Source organism: Myotis yumanensis, unplaced genomic scaffold, assembly GCF_028538775.1.
Source record: "Myotis yumanensis isolate MYYU_CA2020_CCGP unplaced genomic scaffold, mMyoYum1.0.hap1 SCAF_1, whole genome shotgun sequence".
Lineage (NCBI taxonomy): Eukaryota > Metazoa > Chordata > Mammalia > Chiroptera > Vespertilionidae > Myotis > Myotis yumanensis.
Genome location: NW_027223752.1, coordinates 155,183,324 through 155,202,134, shown reverse-complemented (window position 1 = coordinate 155,202,134; position 18,811 = coordinate 155,183,324). Strand labels below are relative to the sequence as shown.

The window sequence follows — 18,811 nt, the reverse complement described above, 5'->3', positions numbered from 1 at the left end:
TGATAATGGTGCTCTATTTAATAAATGCCAAGGGCTATACGAGCAATGCAAGCTCTGCCATTAGAGAGGAGCTGATAATTATAAAACAGGGAAAATCATATCATTGTCTGAAAAAGGGTGATTTTTCTCCCCTTGCGTTTTTTCCTTCATAAGTTTCTTTTGGGTGGAGGTTATAATGATAGGGTATAGAGAATTATTATTACTGGCTGTAAAGAGAATTTAGTGTTACTAGGATAATTGCTCCTAATTTTCCTGAGGGTAGACCTTTTTGCTGGAGCCACTTTTTATACCTAATTTGTAAAAAACATCAAACACAAAATTATGCATATCATAGTGCCGCTACCATACACAGGTGTGTTAACAGGGCCCGAAACCAGTCGAATATAGATCGACATTATAGGCAGTTTATACTGTGCAGGGCAGTTTTCAGGCACTTTTCCAAATTTTTAAATACAGATATTTGCTTTTGGAGAAACGGATATCAGATGCATTTTAATCTATAGTACAGTAAAAATCTCATGAATTCAAACTATTGGTGGTGAAGGCATGTCTGAAGTAGTGAATTAGTTAATAGTCAAGATTCATTATATCTTATTCCTCTTAAATTCACAAGTTACTCATTACTATAATGTATGCAGTTACAGATCTTTGTGATACTGGTTTAATTAATCTATCTGTTTAAAATCAGAAACATTTTGTATGTATATAATTGTGTCAGGTTTTTTGTCTTTTGAGGGGAGGAGGTGTAAAGTTTCTGAAAAATCTATCTCCTTAATCAGGTTAAACTGCCCCAGTCTTGTTTATATTACTGATTTACTTAGTGCACTTTCTTGAGGGGGCAAGGAGTTTATCCAACTACTAGAGGCCCAGCGCACGAATTCGTGCAAGGTACGGTCCCTAGCCTGGCCTGCAACCAGGGCCATCTTCCCTGGCTGCCTGCAGCCAGCCCCGCCCCCATCAGGGTTCGCCTTCTGTGTGTGGTGTGACCAGCCGGGTTGGGGCCTAGGCCTGGTGCCGCCCACTTCCCCCACCACCCACCCCCAGCTCCCGGTTCATCAGGCGATCGGAGCCTGCTGGCCGGGGAAAGGGACTGAGAGGTGGTCAGTGTGCCTCACAGTGTCTGGTCCAGCGGTCGTTCTGGTCATTCCACTGTTAGGGGCAATTTGCATATTACCCTTTTATTATATAGGATAACCAAACAAAAGGATCCCAGATTTCAAATTGATGAAGTCCAAATAAATAACCTGTACCTTTAAAAAAATGTTATGTAGCTTTGGGCTTCCAATTTAAATAAATTTATTTTTAAACAGATACAAGACAAAATATATAAGATGTTAACAATTTAAAGTGGTTTTTACAAGCTGTATTTCACATTATGCATTTAAACTCAAGATTGGAAATTCCTTTTATTAATTAAGACTTCTAGAAACTAGAGAATATGAAGATGAACTGAGTAGGCCTAAAGCATAATGGATAATCAGGTTTGATTGACAAAGCTATAACACATTAAGATGGTATAACATGATTCTTAGAGATATACAATTATAGAATCATAAATTCTATAAACCAATGGAATATCAGTACAGCAAATTTATATTTATTGGGTTGTTTGAAATTTTGCCTTTTAAATTGGCAGTATTTATTCATTTACTTGTTCATTGAACAATTTTTTACTGCCTTTTTAAAAAATATATATTTTTATTGATTTTTTTACAGAAAGGAAGGGGGAGGGATAGAAAGTTAGAAACATCAATGATAGAGGAACATTGATTCAGCTGCCTTCTGCACACCCCCTACTGGGATGTGCCTGCAACCAAGGTACATGCCCTTGACCAGAATTGAACCTGGGATCTGTTAGTCCCCAGGCTGACGCTCTATCCACTGAGCCAAACTGGTCAGGGCCTGAGTGCCTTTTTATTGGCAGACATCTACAATAATAAAAGAGAAACATGCAAATTGGTGTCACTCCACTACACCCACCAGCCAATTAGAGCGACTATGCAAATTAACCCAACAAAGATGGCGGTTAATTTGCATGCGCAGGCAAGGAGCAAACACTGAAGGCTCTGGCCAGAGTGAAGACTGAAGACTGAAGCCAAGCCTTGCTGCGGCTGGAGGGGAGAAGCCTAGCCTCGAGGCTTGGCTTCTCTGCTGTGGCCAGACCAAAGGCCTGCGTCCCGGGGGCCATAGGAAAACTGGTGCCAGCAGCTAGGGGAAGGAAAGCCTATTGTGCTAATTTTTGTGCAACGGGCTTTTAGTATGTAATGAATAAAGAGCTTATAAAGCATTCATAACTTTTGCTCCATAACTCATTGTTGAAATCAACCTGAAGAGATCATTTAAAAAGGAATGTAAATAGGTATGTACAGGATTCATGTCACCTATACTAATAATAGAGGAATATGCAAATTGTCCAGGATGCTGTCACAGTAACAGAAACGACCAGCAGGCTGCATGGGGCGACCAGGCCAGCCAGGGGTGTTAGTGAGGATCGACCAAACAACTGAACATCAGGCTGCGTGGGGTGACCAGGTTGGCAGGAGGGTTAGTGAGGGATGACCAAATGACTGAACAGCAGGCTTTGTGGGGCGACCAAGCTGGCAGGGGGGTGCAGTTGGGGGTGACCAGGCCAGCAAGGGGAGCAGTTAGGGGCAATCAGGCAGAGGCGGTTAGGGGTGATCAGGCTGGGGGGGGGGGGCGCGATTAGGGGCGATCAAGCAAGCAGGAAGGTGAGCAGTTAGGAGCCAGTGGTCCCAGATTATGAGAGGGTGCAGGCTGGGCTGAGGGAACCCCCCTGCCCCACACAAATTTCATGCACCAGGCCTCTAGTATGGAATAATAGCAATCAACCTAAATCTCCATAGGAGAGCTGGTTAAATAACTGATAGTTTCCTAATGGGCTAGCCAGACACAAGGAGTATTTAACATGGACAGATTCTGAAGGTCTAAGTGGGCACAGCAGATTATTTCAGCTGTCCAGGTCTGGAGAGGATTCTTAGGTTATGCTGATGCCCAGTTACTGCTGTTGTGTGGCTTTTTCTCTGGGAGAGGAGATAGGAGCTGGGCATCCACTGTTAACTGTTGACCTTGTGGTTACTTTGCAGTCGAATAAAGTGCCCGTGGTGCAGCCATCGCACGCGGTTCATCCTCTCACCCCCCTCATCACCTACAGCGACGAGCACTTTTCTCCAGGAACACACCCGTCACACATCCCATCAGATGTCAACTCCAAACAAGGTGAGAGCCCTGCCCTCCCAGGTCTTTTTCAGTTACAGAGGAGCCGAGTCACATCAGCCTGGGGGACCTTACAGGGGCCTTTGCTCCCTGACACTGGGTGGATCAAAATGGATTTTTAGGAGACAAGAATAATTTTTTTGATAGCCATTTTTAAAAACCCAAAAGAATTTGTTGTTGCTTCTTTTATTTTTCAGGACAAAAAAAAAATGAAGAAGAACCTAGAAGGGTTATTTTCAAAGTGACAGCTCTGAAAATCTAAGCTCCACAATATAAAGCAATATGTTATACAAATGTACTAAACATCCAGACCTCGGTGCCTCCTGCAGTTACTCATTATTTCAGCATGTACTAGGAGTGATGGTAGTGTTAGAAGTTAGAGCCCTAGACAGTTTGGATCAGTGGATAGAGCGTCAGCCTGCGGATGAAGGGTCCCGGGTTTGATTCTGGTCAAGGACACATGCCCGGGTTGTGGGCTCGATTCCAAGTAGAGGATGTGCTGGAGGCAGCCAATCAATGATTCTCTCTCATCACTGATGTCTCTCTCTCTCTCTCTCTCTCTCTGTCTCTCTCTCTTTTTCTCTCTCTCTCCCCCACCCCCCCCTTTATTCCTCTCTGGAATCAATAAAATATATTTGTTTAAAAAAGAAAAGTTAGAAAAGGGACAAAGTAGGAGATTTTTACTTTCAAATATTATCTTTTTGAGCCTTTAGTGATTTCTTTTAGTTTCAGCTATATACCTGTTAGGTTTTATCCTCTTTTATTATTTACCAGCACCAACTTAGACATAAATACTAAAGTACGAAACCATAACATGAATCTTACTTGCTTCTCTACATTATTGCCAAGTTCCACTCTGTATCACTTACAGAAAAGCACAGAGCATAGAGGTCTGAAAAATGGAAACGCCAGTGGGGGCCGGGTGCTTGGCTGTGGACACAGAGCTCAGGGCCTGGTCTCCCAGCCTGCGGATCTCATAGTTGAGAGCAAACATTGAGGTTGAATTTGTTCCTGGGTGGCCTGTGCACTTTCCATGTACGTCCACACTTGGCCCTCAACAGAATCTTTAGGGGTTCGAAATAAAAGATCCCACATACCTGAAAGTAATATAATGTTGACCGTCAACTGTAATTGAAAAGTGAGAGAGAGAGAAATAAATATTCTGTAAAACCAAGTGAAGGCAGAGAATAGACAGGTGAAAATTTTGCCATCTTCAGCACCTCACCCTTTTGTCCAGCCCTCTCTTTGATCTGTAGTGGAAACAACGTTAAGTTTGTAAAACAGAGTGCAGTTCAGGGGCCGGGAGTTTTGTTGTTGTTTTTCACCACTGTGAGTACTTCTAGGTTAAATGTAGATGTGATGCTTTCATTTCCTGCCCTGGTTAAAATAGGCAACTTATTTGAGGACCTAATTACTATTGGACTTTGACTTGAGTGGAGCCCGTACCTTTACTTAAAGGAGGTAAGAATCACCCATGCAGAGGTGTCCAGGTTTGCCTCTGTTTAGTCATTTCCAGTCCTTTCTCTACTTCCTGTTATCAGGGACCTCCAAAGAATAAGAAACAGCAAGGACAGGTCTATGGATTTATGGTGAGAATGGCAACAAAGGCATTTTAGGAAGAAGGCCAAGTTTCAGAGGGAAGATCACGAATATGACCTAGGTTGTGGAGAGTTTGAGATAATCTGAAGGGAGACACGAGGTAGGCAGTTTAAACATCCTGGTCCCAGGGCAGGGCCTGAGCCAGAGACACACACCTGGGAGCCACAGAGATGGAGGTGACAGTGAAAGGCAATTGTAAAAACTCAAACAAGCCATAAATAGAAAGAAGCCAGCAGTGGGTTTTACTAAGTTTTTGTGGTTTTTTTTAAAATATATTTTATTGATTTTTTTACAGAGAGGAAGGGAGATGGATAGAGAGTTAGAAACATCAATGAGAGAGAAACATCGATCAGCTGCCTCCTGCACACCCCCCACTGGGGATGTGCCCGCAGCCAAGGTACATGCCCTTGACCGGAATCGAACCTGGGACCCTTCAGTCCGCAGGCCGACGCTCTATCCACTGAGCCAAACCGGTTAGGGCAAGTTTTTAATTATTTATTTAGTTAACAGTTACATGGTGCTTCCTAGGTCCTAGCCCTTGTTCCAAGCATGTCAAAATGAACTTGTTTAAAAGAATAACATATATCCGTTTAGTACAGCCGTGGGCAAACTACGGCCCGCAGGCCGGATCCAGCCCGTTTGAAATGAATAAAACTAAAAAAAATAAAAGACCGTACCCTTTTATGTAATGATGTTTACTTTGAATTTATATTAGTTCACACAAACACTCCATCCATGCTTTTGTTCCGGCCCTCCGGTCCAGTTTAAGAACCCATTGTGGCCCTCGAGTCAAAAAGTTTGCCCACCCCTGGTTTAGTAGCTTTTCTCTTTAAGAATTCTAGGACAGTTCAGTTTTTAAAAAAGACAAGTTTATGACCAGCTATCAATTACATTTCTATTTTATCTTCTATTTTACTTACTGCTTTGTTTTTGTCTTACTAATTATAATTATAGCTTTGCTTCTCAAACTTTTCTCTTTTTAACAAACTCCCGAACTAGAGAAGGCCCAGTGGGCATGACCTAAAGTTGTCTGCGTGCAGTTCCTTTGAAAAGTTGCGTTATTTTCTCATTCTACTCCATATACTCTTCGTGTTGCTTTTAATGTAAAGATCCTCTTTCTGATTACTCTTTGTCCTGGACTTCATGTAGCTCAGGGGATATGTAAACTTTGGTTTGAAAAGAATGAATTTACATGATTTTGAATTATATTATTCATTTGAGAGTACATTCTCACCAAAATATAAGTTAAAAACCTCAGTAGGTTTTTTGCTTTTCCTTCTTTTCTCTTCTTCTGTCTGCCTTTTGGCTTTATCATGTAACTCAACTAGTTAGAACATGGTGCTGAGGCCAGAATCACTAATTTCAAAGTCCCCAGGAAGCTGGTTAGCTTTATTTTTTTTAAAAAAATGAAAACCAAAAGAAGTGTCATGTGCATACTCTAATGCTAGATATAATCATCCAATAAATTAACCTGTTTGTCAGCAGAACCCATTCTCATTCATAAGAAAATAACTTAGGTTGATTTCCCACTCGGAAGCGTTACAGCATTTACCAGGCGACCGAAAAATACGCAGGAGTACTTGGAGGTCCAGGATAAACCCATTTATTTCCAGATGTTTCACAGGTACTAGTTCAGTGACTCGGGGTCAGGTCTCCAAATCCTGAGTAAGCTAATATAGAGGAAGCTTTCTCTTTATACCTTTCGGTTTCTTTGTTTTCTATCTGTTTCCTAACTACAGGCTTTCGTGGTGGGCTTGCACAGCCCCTCCTGAGTCAGTTAGAATGGGGAAGTTAGGTTGTATCTAACTGCCTGGTCTGGGTGGTGCCGGTGACCTCCCCTGTAGCTAAGCTGCTGCATTCTTCGTTTATGACGCCTCTATAAACTGGGAGTAATTAGGAAAACAGGTCCCACTAGACCAGATTGTGGAGAAAGGGGCAGTGACTTGATTATAGGCTATCAAAAATGTGCATTAGGTTACTGGCACAGATTCAGATGGCTGGCCCCCCCAAAATGTCTTATTTTCCCCATCAGAAGCACATTAGTTTGTACCTTTCTGTCAGTATGTTGGTGTGTGGAGTTGTGTGCAAGTGTAGAAACAGGAAAGGAAGATAACACCAATCGTTTTGTTCTACTCATTATTTCTGGTAAAAATATTAAAAGGAAAGAGCTTTTAGGAAATGCGGGGTTTATTTGTATCTACTTATAAATACCTTTCTATTCATTGTATCCTATTAAATAACAACAAAAACATATCACTTTCACTGTGTGCCAGGCACTTTTCTGTATTGCATATATTAATGCATTTATTCTTCACACAACCCAATATTCTGTTTTTATTCTGATTTTACAGAATAATGAATCACTTTCTCAAAGATATGTAGTTGACTGGCAAAGTTAATAAATCCATATAGTCTGACTCCAAAATAATTTTATCCACATTTATTAAAGTTACTTGTAAAAGCTTAAAAATGTTTAAGGTCATGCCGTGTAGAGCCTGCAGCACACAGTAAGTGTTCAGTGAATACCAGTTAAATGAATGATATGAAGTCAGCAGTTGGTAGAGGGTCACACACTTTGAGGAATCTTTGGAAGCAGGACCTTAAAACAACAATAACCTATTTAGAAAACACAGATCCATCTTCTGCTCGTGTAGTGACCTAAGTCCCATCATGTCCTTATGTACCTGCAAAGTGGTTGATAATGTTGACCCAGCATGGGGAATGGGTCTGTTTAAATCAGCGGTTCTCAACCTGTGGGTCGCGACCCCTTTGGGGGTCGAACGACCCTTTCACAGGGGTTGCCTAAGACCATCGGAAAACACATATATAATTACATATTGTTTTTGTGATTAACCACTATGCTTTAATTATGTTCAGTTTGTAACAATGAAAATACATCCTGCATATCAGATATTTTACATTATGATTCATAACAGTAGCAAAATTACAGTTATGAAGTAGCAACGAAAATAATTTTATGGTTGGGGGTCACCACAGCATGAGGAACTGTATTAAAGGGTCGCGGCATTAGGAAGGTTGAGAACCACTGGTTTAAACACTTTCTTTTTTCACTTGTTCATTTGTTCAGTCACTCAAAAGTATTTATTGAGAACCTCCTGTGGAGACAACCCTGGTTTGATACATTGATTGGCAAAACATGGTTTCTTTTTTCCCAAGCTCTATTTAAACTCATGCAGGAAATCATTTGCACAAACTAACTATAAAACAAAATGAAGAACATCTTTAGTACCACGTTAAAAGTACAAATAAAATCTTGTAGATTCAAAGAAGAAAGAGATTTTTCAGAGCTGTAAAAGGTAGAGAATATTCCATGGGAGAGGTGTATTTGAAATATGAGTAGAATTTTAATAGAAACAGTCCAAAGACTAGCATGGGAAGTGGCATATAGCAGGTGCTAAGTAAATGTTAGTTTTTCTCCTTTCTCCTTCAGAGCAGTAAAACGAAGTCCAACTAGTTTGTATATTGTTCTGCTGAACTGCACCTACGCAGAATCACTGATGTGTTCTCCGCACACTCAGAACATGGGCTGGCGTGGCAGCAGAGTTTTAACTTGTCTGCTGAGAGGCATGTGATTGCAAGCAAGTTACTTCTCTGTGTCCCAGTCAGAAGAGCCCAGGACAAACCATTACTTTGTGTGTGCCCGAACAGTCACTTCCACTCTCTAACAAAGGGATTAAAGTAGATAATTCGGTAGTCTCTCACCTCTAACCCTGAATTTCAAGTTCATATTTTCACAAAGTTCTCAAATTCCTTCTTGATTGATATGGTTTTTCTTTTCAAAACTGAGCAAACCCCCTGCAGACCCTGAGGATTGGAGAGGTATGTGAATCTCAGGTGAGGGTGGAGGCCGGTGGAGAAACTCCCATGATTCTGATATGCCTTAGGGTCACCCCTGCTGCTCAAACCTCCCCAGACCCAAGAAGACAATCCAGAGTATGAAATTGTGGGGGGAGGGTCTGCTGTGACCAAAAGAAGCAGTACCTGTAGCCAAAAAAAAAAAAGGAGATTTGAAAAACATCCTTTCAAAAACAGCAAAACACAAGATGATCATGTAAAAGCATGTAAACTCTCTATTGAAGGAGAGATTAAAGACCTTTCTCCATCCCACCTACTTTCTGTAAGAATTGAGAAATAGTTTGTCCTAACTTCAAAGTCAAATTAATATCAACTGTGAAGGCAACACTTCTTAAGTTATTCCCATATGTTTAAGGCCTTCAGCATCTTTTAAAATTCAAATGAAACTCATAATCAGTTTAAACAGTAAAAAAGCAGAATACGTAAAGAGCATCTCCGTGTGCTCACCCAGTTCCACATTCTGGCCAATCAATATATTTACAACCACTGAGTGCATCCTCTAAGTCTTCAACCTGGGAGTGTGGGTTTCTATACAGAAATGACATAAAGTCAGACTAGCTGTATAAGAAAACAGTTGTGGCCTTTTTCTATTCAGAATCACTCATTTACCCCCCCCCCCCCCAAATACATTGAGTCTAAGTTTAAAATATTTTGCATTTTTATGAATGTGTCTTACCCCTTCTTTTCTGTACCCAAGGTAAGATATAAACAAAGAGATGTCATTTGGGACTAGGATTAGGTATAATCTGTAGGCGGTTTTTACAGTTATAGGCCAGTATGAGCTCCAGGGAGTCCGAGCTCAAGAAACAATTGGGTGGCACTCTCATTTTCTATGGGACACAACTAATCCCGAGCAGCTTGACCTTGGAGCCCAGAGGACTCAACTTGATGAAGAGCTTAGTTGGAGCTGAAATGGCAGAGACCAAATGAATCATATCAAGTGTGACCATTATGGGGCTGCAGATGATTCCTAATTAATCTTTGATTCTCTGAGGTATCACATTTCCGAATTCTGTGTGTCCATAAGGGAGCCAATAAAAATATGAAAGTGGCAATTTACCTAATCCTTGAGCACCAGGCAGGCCATCTACTTATGAAGGCCTGTCGTTTTCCATTCTACACAAAAAATAATTGTCTACCATTTTCTTAACCAAAGAGAAATAATGTGGGCAAACTAAATAATTTAAAAGTCTTATTTTGATGGCTTCTATTAGCAGTATATATACTATTTCAGGAATCCCTCGAGATGAACTATTTTATTATTTTTTTAAAATATATTTTTATTGATTTCAGAGAGGAAAGGAGAGGGATAGAAAGATAGAAACATCTATATATATAAAAGGCTACTATGCAAAGTGTCCCCTCGGGAGTTCAACCAGGAGACTGGGAGTTCAATCGCTTGCTATGATGTGCGCTGACCACCAGTGGGTGGCGCAGAATGAAGGAAGGCCCCAGCCGGTAGCCGCAAGGCCCCAATCGGCCGTGATCACCGGCCAGGCCTAGGGACCCTACCTGTGCACAGATTTCATGCACTGGGCCTCTAGTCAATGATGAGAGAGAATCACCACAAGCTGCCTCCTGTATGCCCCCCACTGGGGATAGAGCCCACAACCTGGGCATGTGCCCCTGACCAGGAATCTGTGACCTGTTTCATAGGTCGACATTCAACCACTGAGCCAAGCAGGCCAAACAAGATGTACTATTTTTAAACCTGTTTTCTCACATGTTGAAATCTTGAGAAGAGATACCAAACTGACTTCTGTTAAGAAGCGATAGCATAAAGCATTTTATTGCCTTTCCATTGCCATAAGAGTCAAATGTCCTACAAATCTGAACACTCTACCTCTCCATTCTTTTTAATAGGCATGTCCAGACATCCTCCTGCTCCTGAGATCCCTACCTTTTACCCGCTGTCTCCGGGTGGAGTTGGACAGATTACCCCACCGCTTGGCTGGTAAGATCCTCCCTGCGAACTTCAGCCAGGCATTTGAACAAGGTTCTACTTCCCATTCATGGCAGTCAGCTTGATGAATGATAACACTTGTGGAGTTGAGGAAGTTTTAAAACAACAAGCAAGGTGCTAGCTTTATTTCATTTCAATTTAAAAGATTGAAAAAACATACAGACATTGAAATCAATTGAACCCATTTGCTTATATGTATAGAAAATGACTGTAGCATTTGCTTTGAAGCCTATAGTTTTATGGATTCAATTTGTGGTTTGGGGCATGTGCTTTGCCTGTACAAAGTGCTTGGTGTGGTTTTCTTTTCTGTTTTTTTTTTTTTTATGAAAACATATATTTGAAGAAAACAGACACATTGAATATCTATATACTATCTTTGCTTATAAATGGCAAGTGAGGTAAATGACAAACAGGGAGAAATTTAAAAATACAAAAACATCTTTTGAATTTTAATGTAAGTTCCAGCTTGAGTTCAGAAAAGCAAAAAAAAAAAAAAAAAAACCCTAATGTTTGGGCTTTTTATTTTCCAGAATTCAATTGCTCTTTGTTATTTATAAAAAAATCCTTAACTGCTGCCTTGAAAGTTTTCTAAATTGTAAAGGTAAAGGGAAGAAAATATATCTTAGGAAGAAGGATTTTTTTTTCTATAGTGTAGCTTATGTTTATCATTTCATTGTGAGCACACAACTTTCCCTGCTCCCACTCCATCCCTTCTCCATTCCTGCCCTCCCCACAGCACTCCATGGAAACAGTGCTCCAACTTTGGCAAAAGTTTTCCCTCCTTTCTTCAGCGGGTTCTCTGTCCCTCGAGCCCCCAGGTCATTGCCCCGTCTCTCTACCTTGACATCCTTACATTATCTCTTCTTCAGCAAGAAGGGGTTATCCTGCCATGGAAATTTCCACTTACTCTGTAGTACTAGCCCTCTCATCAATAACTGTTTGCACTTAATTGATTATGTGTACATGTTCAGTCCTACACAGTCATTCTGTCAGAACTTAGCTACTTAGGGGCAATAATCCTGTGCTGCCTCGTGTCAGTGGCAGCTGGAAATAAAGACTGTGTAAGTGGAAAATGTGAGATGTGGGAAAACTGGGAGAGATGGACTTGTCAGAGTGCGGGAAGATAATTCCAGTGAATTGCTCTCCTGGGGGGGTGGGGGATGGCGGGGGGGAGTGCAGTGGCTTTAAAATACTTATTCCTTTTTATATAAATATGAAGTTGTATTTTTTTCTTCTTTTTCCTAAAATTGTCAAAGATTCTGATAGAGAATCCACTAACCTTCTCTGAAAGGATTATTTCACCGTCCTCAAGGTTGTGTTATAGTTAATAAGCATTTGTCACATGCCCACTTTGTTCAAAGCATGAATGGGGTTGGAAGAGGGGAAGGGATAAAAGACAGGTAATTCATGGACTAGTTTGTTTTTCACGTTGAAGGTGGGAGCTTTTCTTCAAGGCACAAGATACTTTGATTGGGTGGAGGGTAAGGAAGGGAAGCAGTTGGATAACCGAAGAAATGCCATGGTCTGTAATAAAATTCCTATTTGAATGCCTCCCTCTTCTCTCCTCATCAAACTCTGACTGCTGGTTGGTTACTCCTGTTTTGTCATTGATGGGCTCCTCTCTTCTGTGACCTCAGGCAAGGTCAGCCTGTATATCCCATCACGGGAGGATTCAGGCAACCCTACCCATCCTCACTGTCAGTCGACACTTCCATGTCCAGGTAGGTAGAGGTGGAAACTGGGCACCCAGGACGAGCTGCTCTTCTGCGCTTGCATCTTGTGCGCCTCTGCTTGCCTCCGGTCGGTTGGCTAGGAGGGTGCGTAGCTCAGCCCCGCGTCTGTCTGCGCAGTGTGCCTGGCTCCCACACTAGGTGTCCTAGAGATTCCTGGGTAGGAGCCTGACTCTGCGCCCCAACAGCCAGCACCGGCCACACCCGCCAGCGGGAGGCACTCGGCCACGTGGGAGACTGTGCCTCCAGAAGAACCCCGATGCCACCCGGCAGCAGGATGTGAAATGTCCCGAAAGTGGACAACCTACGCTTGTTTTACTCACAACACGCTGGGGGTGTGGTAAGGGGGGCAGATAAAGACTGGTCTGGTTTGAGTTCCATCCTTGACTTTCTCTGAGGAAAGTTGTATCCGTTTAATGTGACAGTGTTTGAAAATGCCCAGATAGTCCAGAGCCTCCTGGACCACGGCTGTCAGAAGAGCCCTAGCTCAGCCTGGCGGAGGGCGGGTCCTAGTGTGTGAATCAGGCCCTGTGGGGACACGGTGCCAGCGCAGCTCTGGGCGGCCGCGCCCCCCTGCTCTGTGGAACGCTTGCTTCTGGACAGGATGGCTTCTGTGCCTGTGCTTGATGTACACACCCGTGCGGTGTGGCATCTGTGTTCCGTGTCGCTTTCCCCAGGGAGCATTGTCGTGCCGGAAGTCAAGCTTTGGGGCTCGTCACTGGTCATGAATCTTTACTTTTTATGTAGGTATGAAATTCGCAGTTTGTGTGGTGAATTTCAGCTTTTTGCAAAAAACATGATTTTTACAAACAAATTGTAAATCCAGCTCGTTGGAAGGGGATGAAATTAATATCCTTCCTCCCCCAGCCCCCCCAAATATATTTTTACACTTTTTAACACTGTAAGAACTATCTGATGACAGGAGTTTCTCCCAGGCATCATGTATTTTTGCAAATGGTGCATTTAGCAAAGCATTATTATTTGATCAACTAGTTGTGTTTTTACCATGCCGCCTTAATTTTTAAAAAAAATTGTTTCTGAAATATTACATATCCAAGCAGAGTTCCTTCTTTCCTTCCCAGATGAAGGAGTACATTGTACCGGCTGTGATGAAAGACCTGGAATGTTGTTCTTGCTGAGTTGTTTACTTTAAAACAGTTTAAAAAGCAAAGATTTCTAAAGCAGACGCAAATTTATCCAACGTGCTTGTTGAAAGTAGCCTTTATTTATTTTATTTGTCTTGCATGGCAGTTTCCCTCCTTTGTGTTGGATGGTGGTGGATATTTTAAGATGTTTTTACACGCTGCAAGCATACTCGGGGAAAAGCCTTTGTTTAGCGTGTGTAGTTTTTGCCTTGATGTAGAACTGTATGTGTTCTTCCCTTTGGTTAAACCCTTCCCTCCATTATGTTACCAGTTTTCCATAAGGTGAGATCTCTTAAACATTCTTTCTGTGTAGAAAATTACTCTGGATGACAAGGGCAACCTTAGTAAATTGGGGACTGAAAAATATCTTCCTGTCCCTGATTTTCTCAATTGTTCTCTCCTAGAATTAGTAAAGAAGCCAACAATGTGAGAAGACTTGTATTGTGGTGGTTTGGTTGGGAATATCGGCAGAGTTTTTTAAATGTGATTTCTTTAGCTTTCATTTAAAAACCTCTGAAAAGCTAAATCTTACTTTTTATATTTCCAATAAAATTGTTCTTCATAAAATTATTTGAAAACTGCTTTGCAAGTAAAATGACTCAATTTCTTTTTAATCCTGTGGCCTAGAGCTGTCCCAGGAAAAAACGCCAGATTCTACTCTTAGTTTGGGGGGAGAAAGTTGTTACACCAGGAATAATTATAAATATTTTCCACCTGAACACAGAAAGGAAAGAAATTGTCAGCCTATTGTCATTTATAGGTAATACTCCTGTGTACAACTGCCAATAGCAGTTGGTGGATTGTTGCAAAACGCCATCTAGCTTTGGCTGCAGTGGCCTCTAGTGCGGATTGTTTCTTCTCTTTCCTCCTCTAGGTTTTCCCATCACATGATTCCTGGCCCTCCGGGTCCCCACACAACTGGCATCCCTCATCCAGCTATTGTGACGCCTCAGGTCAAGCAGGAGCACCCCCACACTGATGGGGACCTGATGCACGTGTAAGTGTGCGTGGGCTCCGCTGGGAGAGCCTGACAATGCTGTCATGTAGACAGTTTCTTCCTCCCAGTCGCACCTTCCCCTCTCTTTATTATGGAAATCAGTTAGCTCAGCTTCCTGTGGACTTTTAGCGGGCTTGATTCTCGCTGCCAAGTAACTTTGATTTTGGCATTGGAAAGGAGCACAGACCTCAGTAAATCAAGGGAACCTCGCCGAAATGGAGTCATCTTCAGAGCACGGGCACCGGGTAATCTTGAGCCGTGCAGCCACTCACTGCCCAATTTCAACTGGTTCTGATTGTTGGGGACCCAGCCCCCAATGATACCTGAAAAGGATTGGGGAGTCCAGTGCCCGCCCAGGAGCAGTTTTCCTGTTTTGAGGCTTTAAAAGCATAGAAGTCCAGGGAAGGGGGCAACCCACACCCAGGATTGTATCAGGCTGTCACAGCAAATTCCTTGAAGAGGAATTTGCAGACTGGGAGGATGGGGTGGCAGGAAGCAGGAGATAGTCCATAAATGCCCTCCAATGTGGGCAAAGCCAACAAGCATTTGTTTGGGGGAGAGAGGCTGAAGTTTCATTAGCGTCTCAAAGTGGCCCTTGGCCCTCCTCCCAAAAGTTAAGAACCTGACTTCTGAAAGAGGAGTGACAACTTACACTGTAGGTTCCGCTTTTCCTGAGGTGACCAAGGAGCTGGGCCTCAGGGCCCTAACTGGAGCAGCGGTACACACCTATTTCCATTTGGTGTTCACACTTCCGTTGCTCCGGGGGAACTTTCTCAAACCTAAGGGTACTCCCTCACAAAGGGTTGCTCTTCTCAGTTGATGGTGTTCCAGGCTTGTAGTTTGCTGTGTAACCAGATGCTCTGCTACTGTCCACCCATCTCTTCCTTCTTCTGCCCACCCTTCCCCCAACACCACGTCCCCCTTTCAGGAAGCCTCAGCATGAACAGAGAAAGGAGCAGGAGCCCAAAAGACCTCACATTAAGAAGCCTCTGAACGCTTTTATGTTATACATGAAAGAAATGAGAGCAAATGTGGTGGCCGAGTGTACTCTGAAAGAAAGTGCAGCTATCAACCAGATCCTAGGCAGGAGGGTAAGTAGTGGGATGGCAACTCCATGTTGTGGGACGCGGGGGCTGCTTCATTAGAACCTGCCCAAATGCACTTGCACGTGAGGTGATCATCGGATACACAGGGGCCATCACCAGCCACTCTGGGAAGTAATCAAGAGAACAAGCTGTGGTGATAACTTTTCCGAGGATTAAATGCTATAATGCATTATCAACCACCTCGGCTGTTTTTCCTGTTATCACTCTTAAAACAAGAACTTGTTGTCTTTTGTGCGCCAGGCAATGAGACAATAATCGCTGAATAAAATAGATATGGTTCTTGTCTTCATGGAGTTTAAAGTTTTGTGACAGGATACAGATATTAGGCAGCTAATTACCTGATAAATGTATAATTAAAATTGTGACAAATACTGTGACTATGAAGAATAAGATTCTATGAGAAAGAGGGGCCCTTCTCCTAGCCCCATTTTTCTGAGAAAATAGTATTGAAGCTGAGACCTGAGGGATGCGTAGGGGTTAACCACGTGTGTGAAGTCCGGTCTGAAACAGGAGAGCACTGATCCCACATAGGGAGCAACGAAAAGGCCTGGGACAACCCGCATGAACCTGGCCGATGCTGGCCACTTTTTCCAAGGTAGAAGCAGATCTGTGCTACTCAGAAGCTTTGAGTGGAAGGATTTATATGGGCCAGAGAAATCTTTATTCTAGAAAAATCACTGTCTGATTCTCAAAGTGTACATGAGCCAGGTTTCTGGATTGCCCCCCTTTTTCATCATTCTGTCACCTATGTAAGATATTTTTCTGAGAACATATTATGTACCAGGCACTAGTCTGAGACTAGGACAGATACTGAGATTTTTATATCCAACCACCAGGCGAAAGGCTAGTCAGTTTTTCCACGGGTTTTTCTCTGGATTGAAATGCTTTTAGTTAGGTATCTGAAGAGTGGTGGGAAAAAAATTGAATTTTTAAAGTCAAATCACATTTTCTCTGTAATTGCATTATACTTTTAGAAAACGCTTCATCATAGTTGTTGATGCTCTTCATAGATGTGTGGTGGCTTCTAACTATGCAGGTGTATATTTGTTTTTGAACCCTCTCAAGAAATTCGTGATTTGCAAATGAACATTCGATGATGGGGTCGAGCAACCTTTGTGAAACCTAGAGGACCACGTTTTATCTGCTATTGATGATCATTTTTACCATGTTTGCTACAAACCTAATACATTTTAGCATTCATAAGAGAAAGCATTCAGGAGATTTTAGGCAGAGAGGAGCAGGCTTTCTTGCATTGATTCCTGTTGGATGGCAAAAAAAAAAAAATGCAGCTATTTCCAACCTGCAAGATACCAGGGTTTCAGGGTCAGGGAGCAGTGACAGATTATAGCTTTTTGGTGCCCTGTGTACAATACTCTATATGTCCTGTGGATCCTTAAACACTTAATAACAGCAATTACAATGATTTCCCAAGCCGATGAGTGATTTCCATCATCTTTGAAGAATTTCACCTTAAAAGCTTAAAGACTGATGACCATTTCCCCTGACCCTTCAAAAGGAGAAATCAGAGGAAAAGAGTTGTTGTTCTTTCATCTTCTGTAAAACTCTTTGTTTGGTTGTGTACTTTTTTGTTTAGTTTTGTTTTCCTTTTTTGAGTTAAAGGTCCCCTGTCCCTCCAGCAGGGATTCTTTTCCTGCTCAGGAGACTGGGGAAGGCTGTGCTATGGCGGCGTGCTTCCTATTTTTCATGCACGTTTCCCACAATTGCTACTTTCTCAGCTCCCTTAACCATCCCCAGATCAGAGCATGTGTCCTAAGGGATGGTTCTCATTTGGGGTCTCTCTCTGTGTTTGATTTGCACACCTGTTTCTATTTATAGTTTCTGAGATCTCTGATTAAGATCAGGTTTTCTCCCCTTTCATGGCTCCCCTCTGCCAGAGTAGCCCCTGATCCTTCTTCAAGTCCCCGGCTGTACCATCGTGACGTTTTACACTGGGATGATTATAATTCTTAAAAGGGAGCTTAAGTTCATCCCTGAGCATTTTATCTTTGGGTTTTTATATATTTTATTGTCTCTCTAAAGTAGAAATGTTCATGCGCAGGAATTAATCAGTTTTATTCTTATTATTATAAATAATAACACAAACCTAACTTTAAGATACACTTTTTTTAGATCTTCCAGGCTATTAAAGGCAAGTCCATTTATTACAAATGTATTGTCAGGATTTTAAAATCTTGGAACTGTATACATTTCTTTAAGTTAAGTGGGTATTTTCTCAACAACTTGGTGAAATCTTGACAATGAAATTTAATTTTTAAAAAAATTAACGCAGTTTTTCAGTAAGCAAAAGCAATAGAAAAGCATTTTTCGTCGGGTGTGTTTCAGAAATTCCAGTAAAGAAAGATCATCTTTCCAGTTTGTATTAGACTTTATTTTGTTTCAGTGCAAAATTTTAATACCATTATTTGACCTACCGCTTTTCTCTGGTGAATGATCTTTCATTGTGAGTAGACTTTGAGCATTAGAAATATCAGGAAACTAAAAGGAACTAAAAAACGCAAGTAAATGGTTTAATTTGTGACCTGCTTTTTCTCCTTGCAGTTTGCTCAGTTTTGTTAGCTCGGGTTTTTTGTCAACCCTAAGTTTTCAGCTTGAACTGAAAAATACCTGGTTGCTTGGGTAGAAGACCCAACTTCCCAAACTTGGGGAAATTGTTTAATAAAACTTATTTCAGGTTTTCTCAGCAAGTTATAAAGCTGCCATAAGTTATATAAAATTATATTGATATATTATGGTAGCATTAGAGAGATATTATTTGTCAAATGAATAAACAAATTTACAAGGTAAGACTTCTTTCGCAACTTTAGTCCCTTTTTGCCTCCTTTTGTGTTCTTCTGTGGTAACCCTTTGCCTCCTGCCAGTCACAGTTACTTAATGCCAGAAGTGTGTAAATATTAATGATTAGTCTTTTCTCAAAAAACAAACAAACTACAGCACAGAAAAAAACAACCAAGGCCGCCCTCCCCCCTTGTGCTCAGTTTGTTTGCCTGCCCCTGTGGAGGGCTCTCACCAGGACAGCGTCGTGTCTCAGGTTTGGGAACACTGCCCCTTGGCAGGTGCCACGTGACTTTTCTCGCCTGGTCTAAGCTGCCAGGGCTGACCCAGGCCTCTTCCTAGGCGCCTCTCGACTCAGCGTGTTTACT

General features: G+C 41.9%; 1 protein-coding gene across 4 annotated transcripts in view; it reads left to right on the top strand.

The window, feature by feature from the left end:
• Positions 1-18,811, top strand: part of LEF1 (lymphoid enhancer binding factor 1) — a 116,861-nt gene that overhangs the window by 79,052 nt on the left and 18,998 nt on the right. For 2 of the 4 annotated variants that reach the window (XM_070433514.1, XM_070433525.1), the window contains exons 4-8: positions 3,105-3,237; positions 10,573-10,663; positions 12,310-12,393; positions 14,422-14,544; positions 15,473-15,635. In XM_070433514.1, the coding sequence (XP_070289615.1) occupies positions 3,105-3,237; positions 10,573-10,663; positions 12,310-12,393; positions 14,422-14,544; positions 15,473-15,635 (594 nt within the window). The remainder of the gene's footprint in view (positions 1-3,104; positions 3,238-10,572; positions 10,664-12,309; positions 12,394-14,421; positions 14,545-15,472; positions 15,636-18,811) is intronic. The other 2 variants (XM_070433532.1, XM_070433542.1) reach the window with 1 other exon arrangement.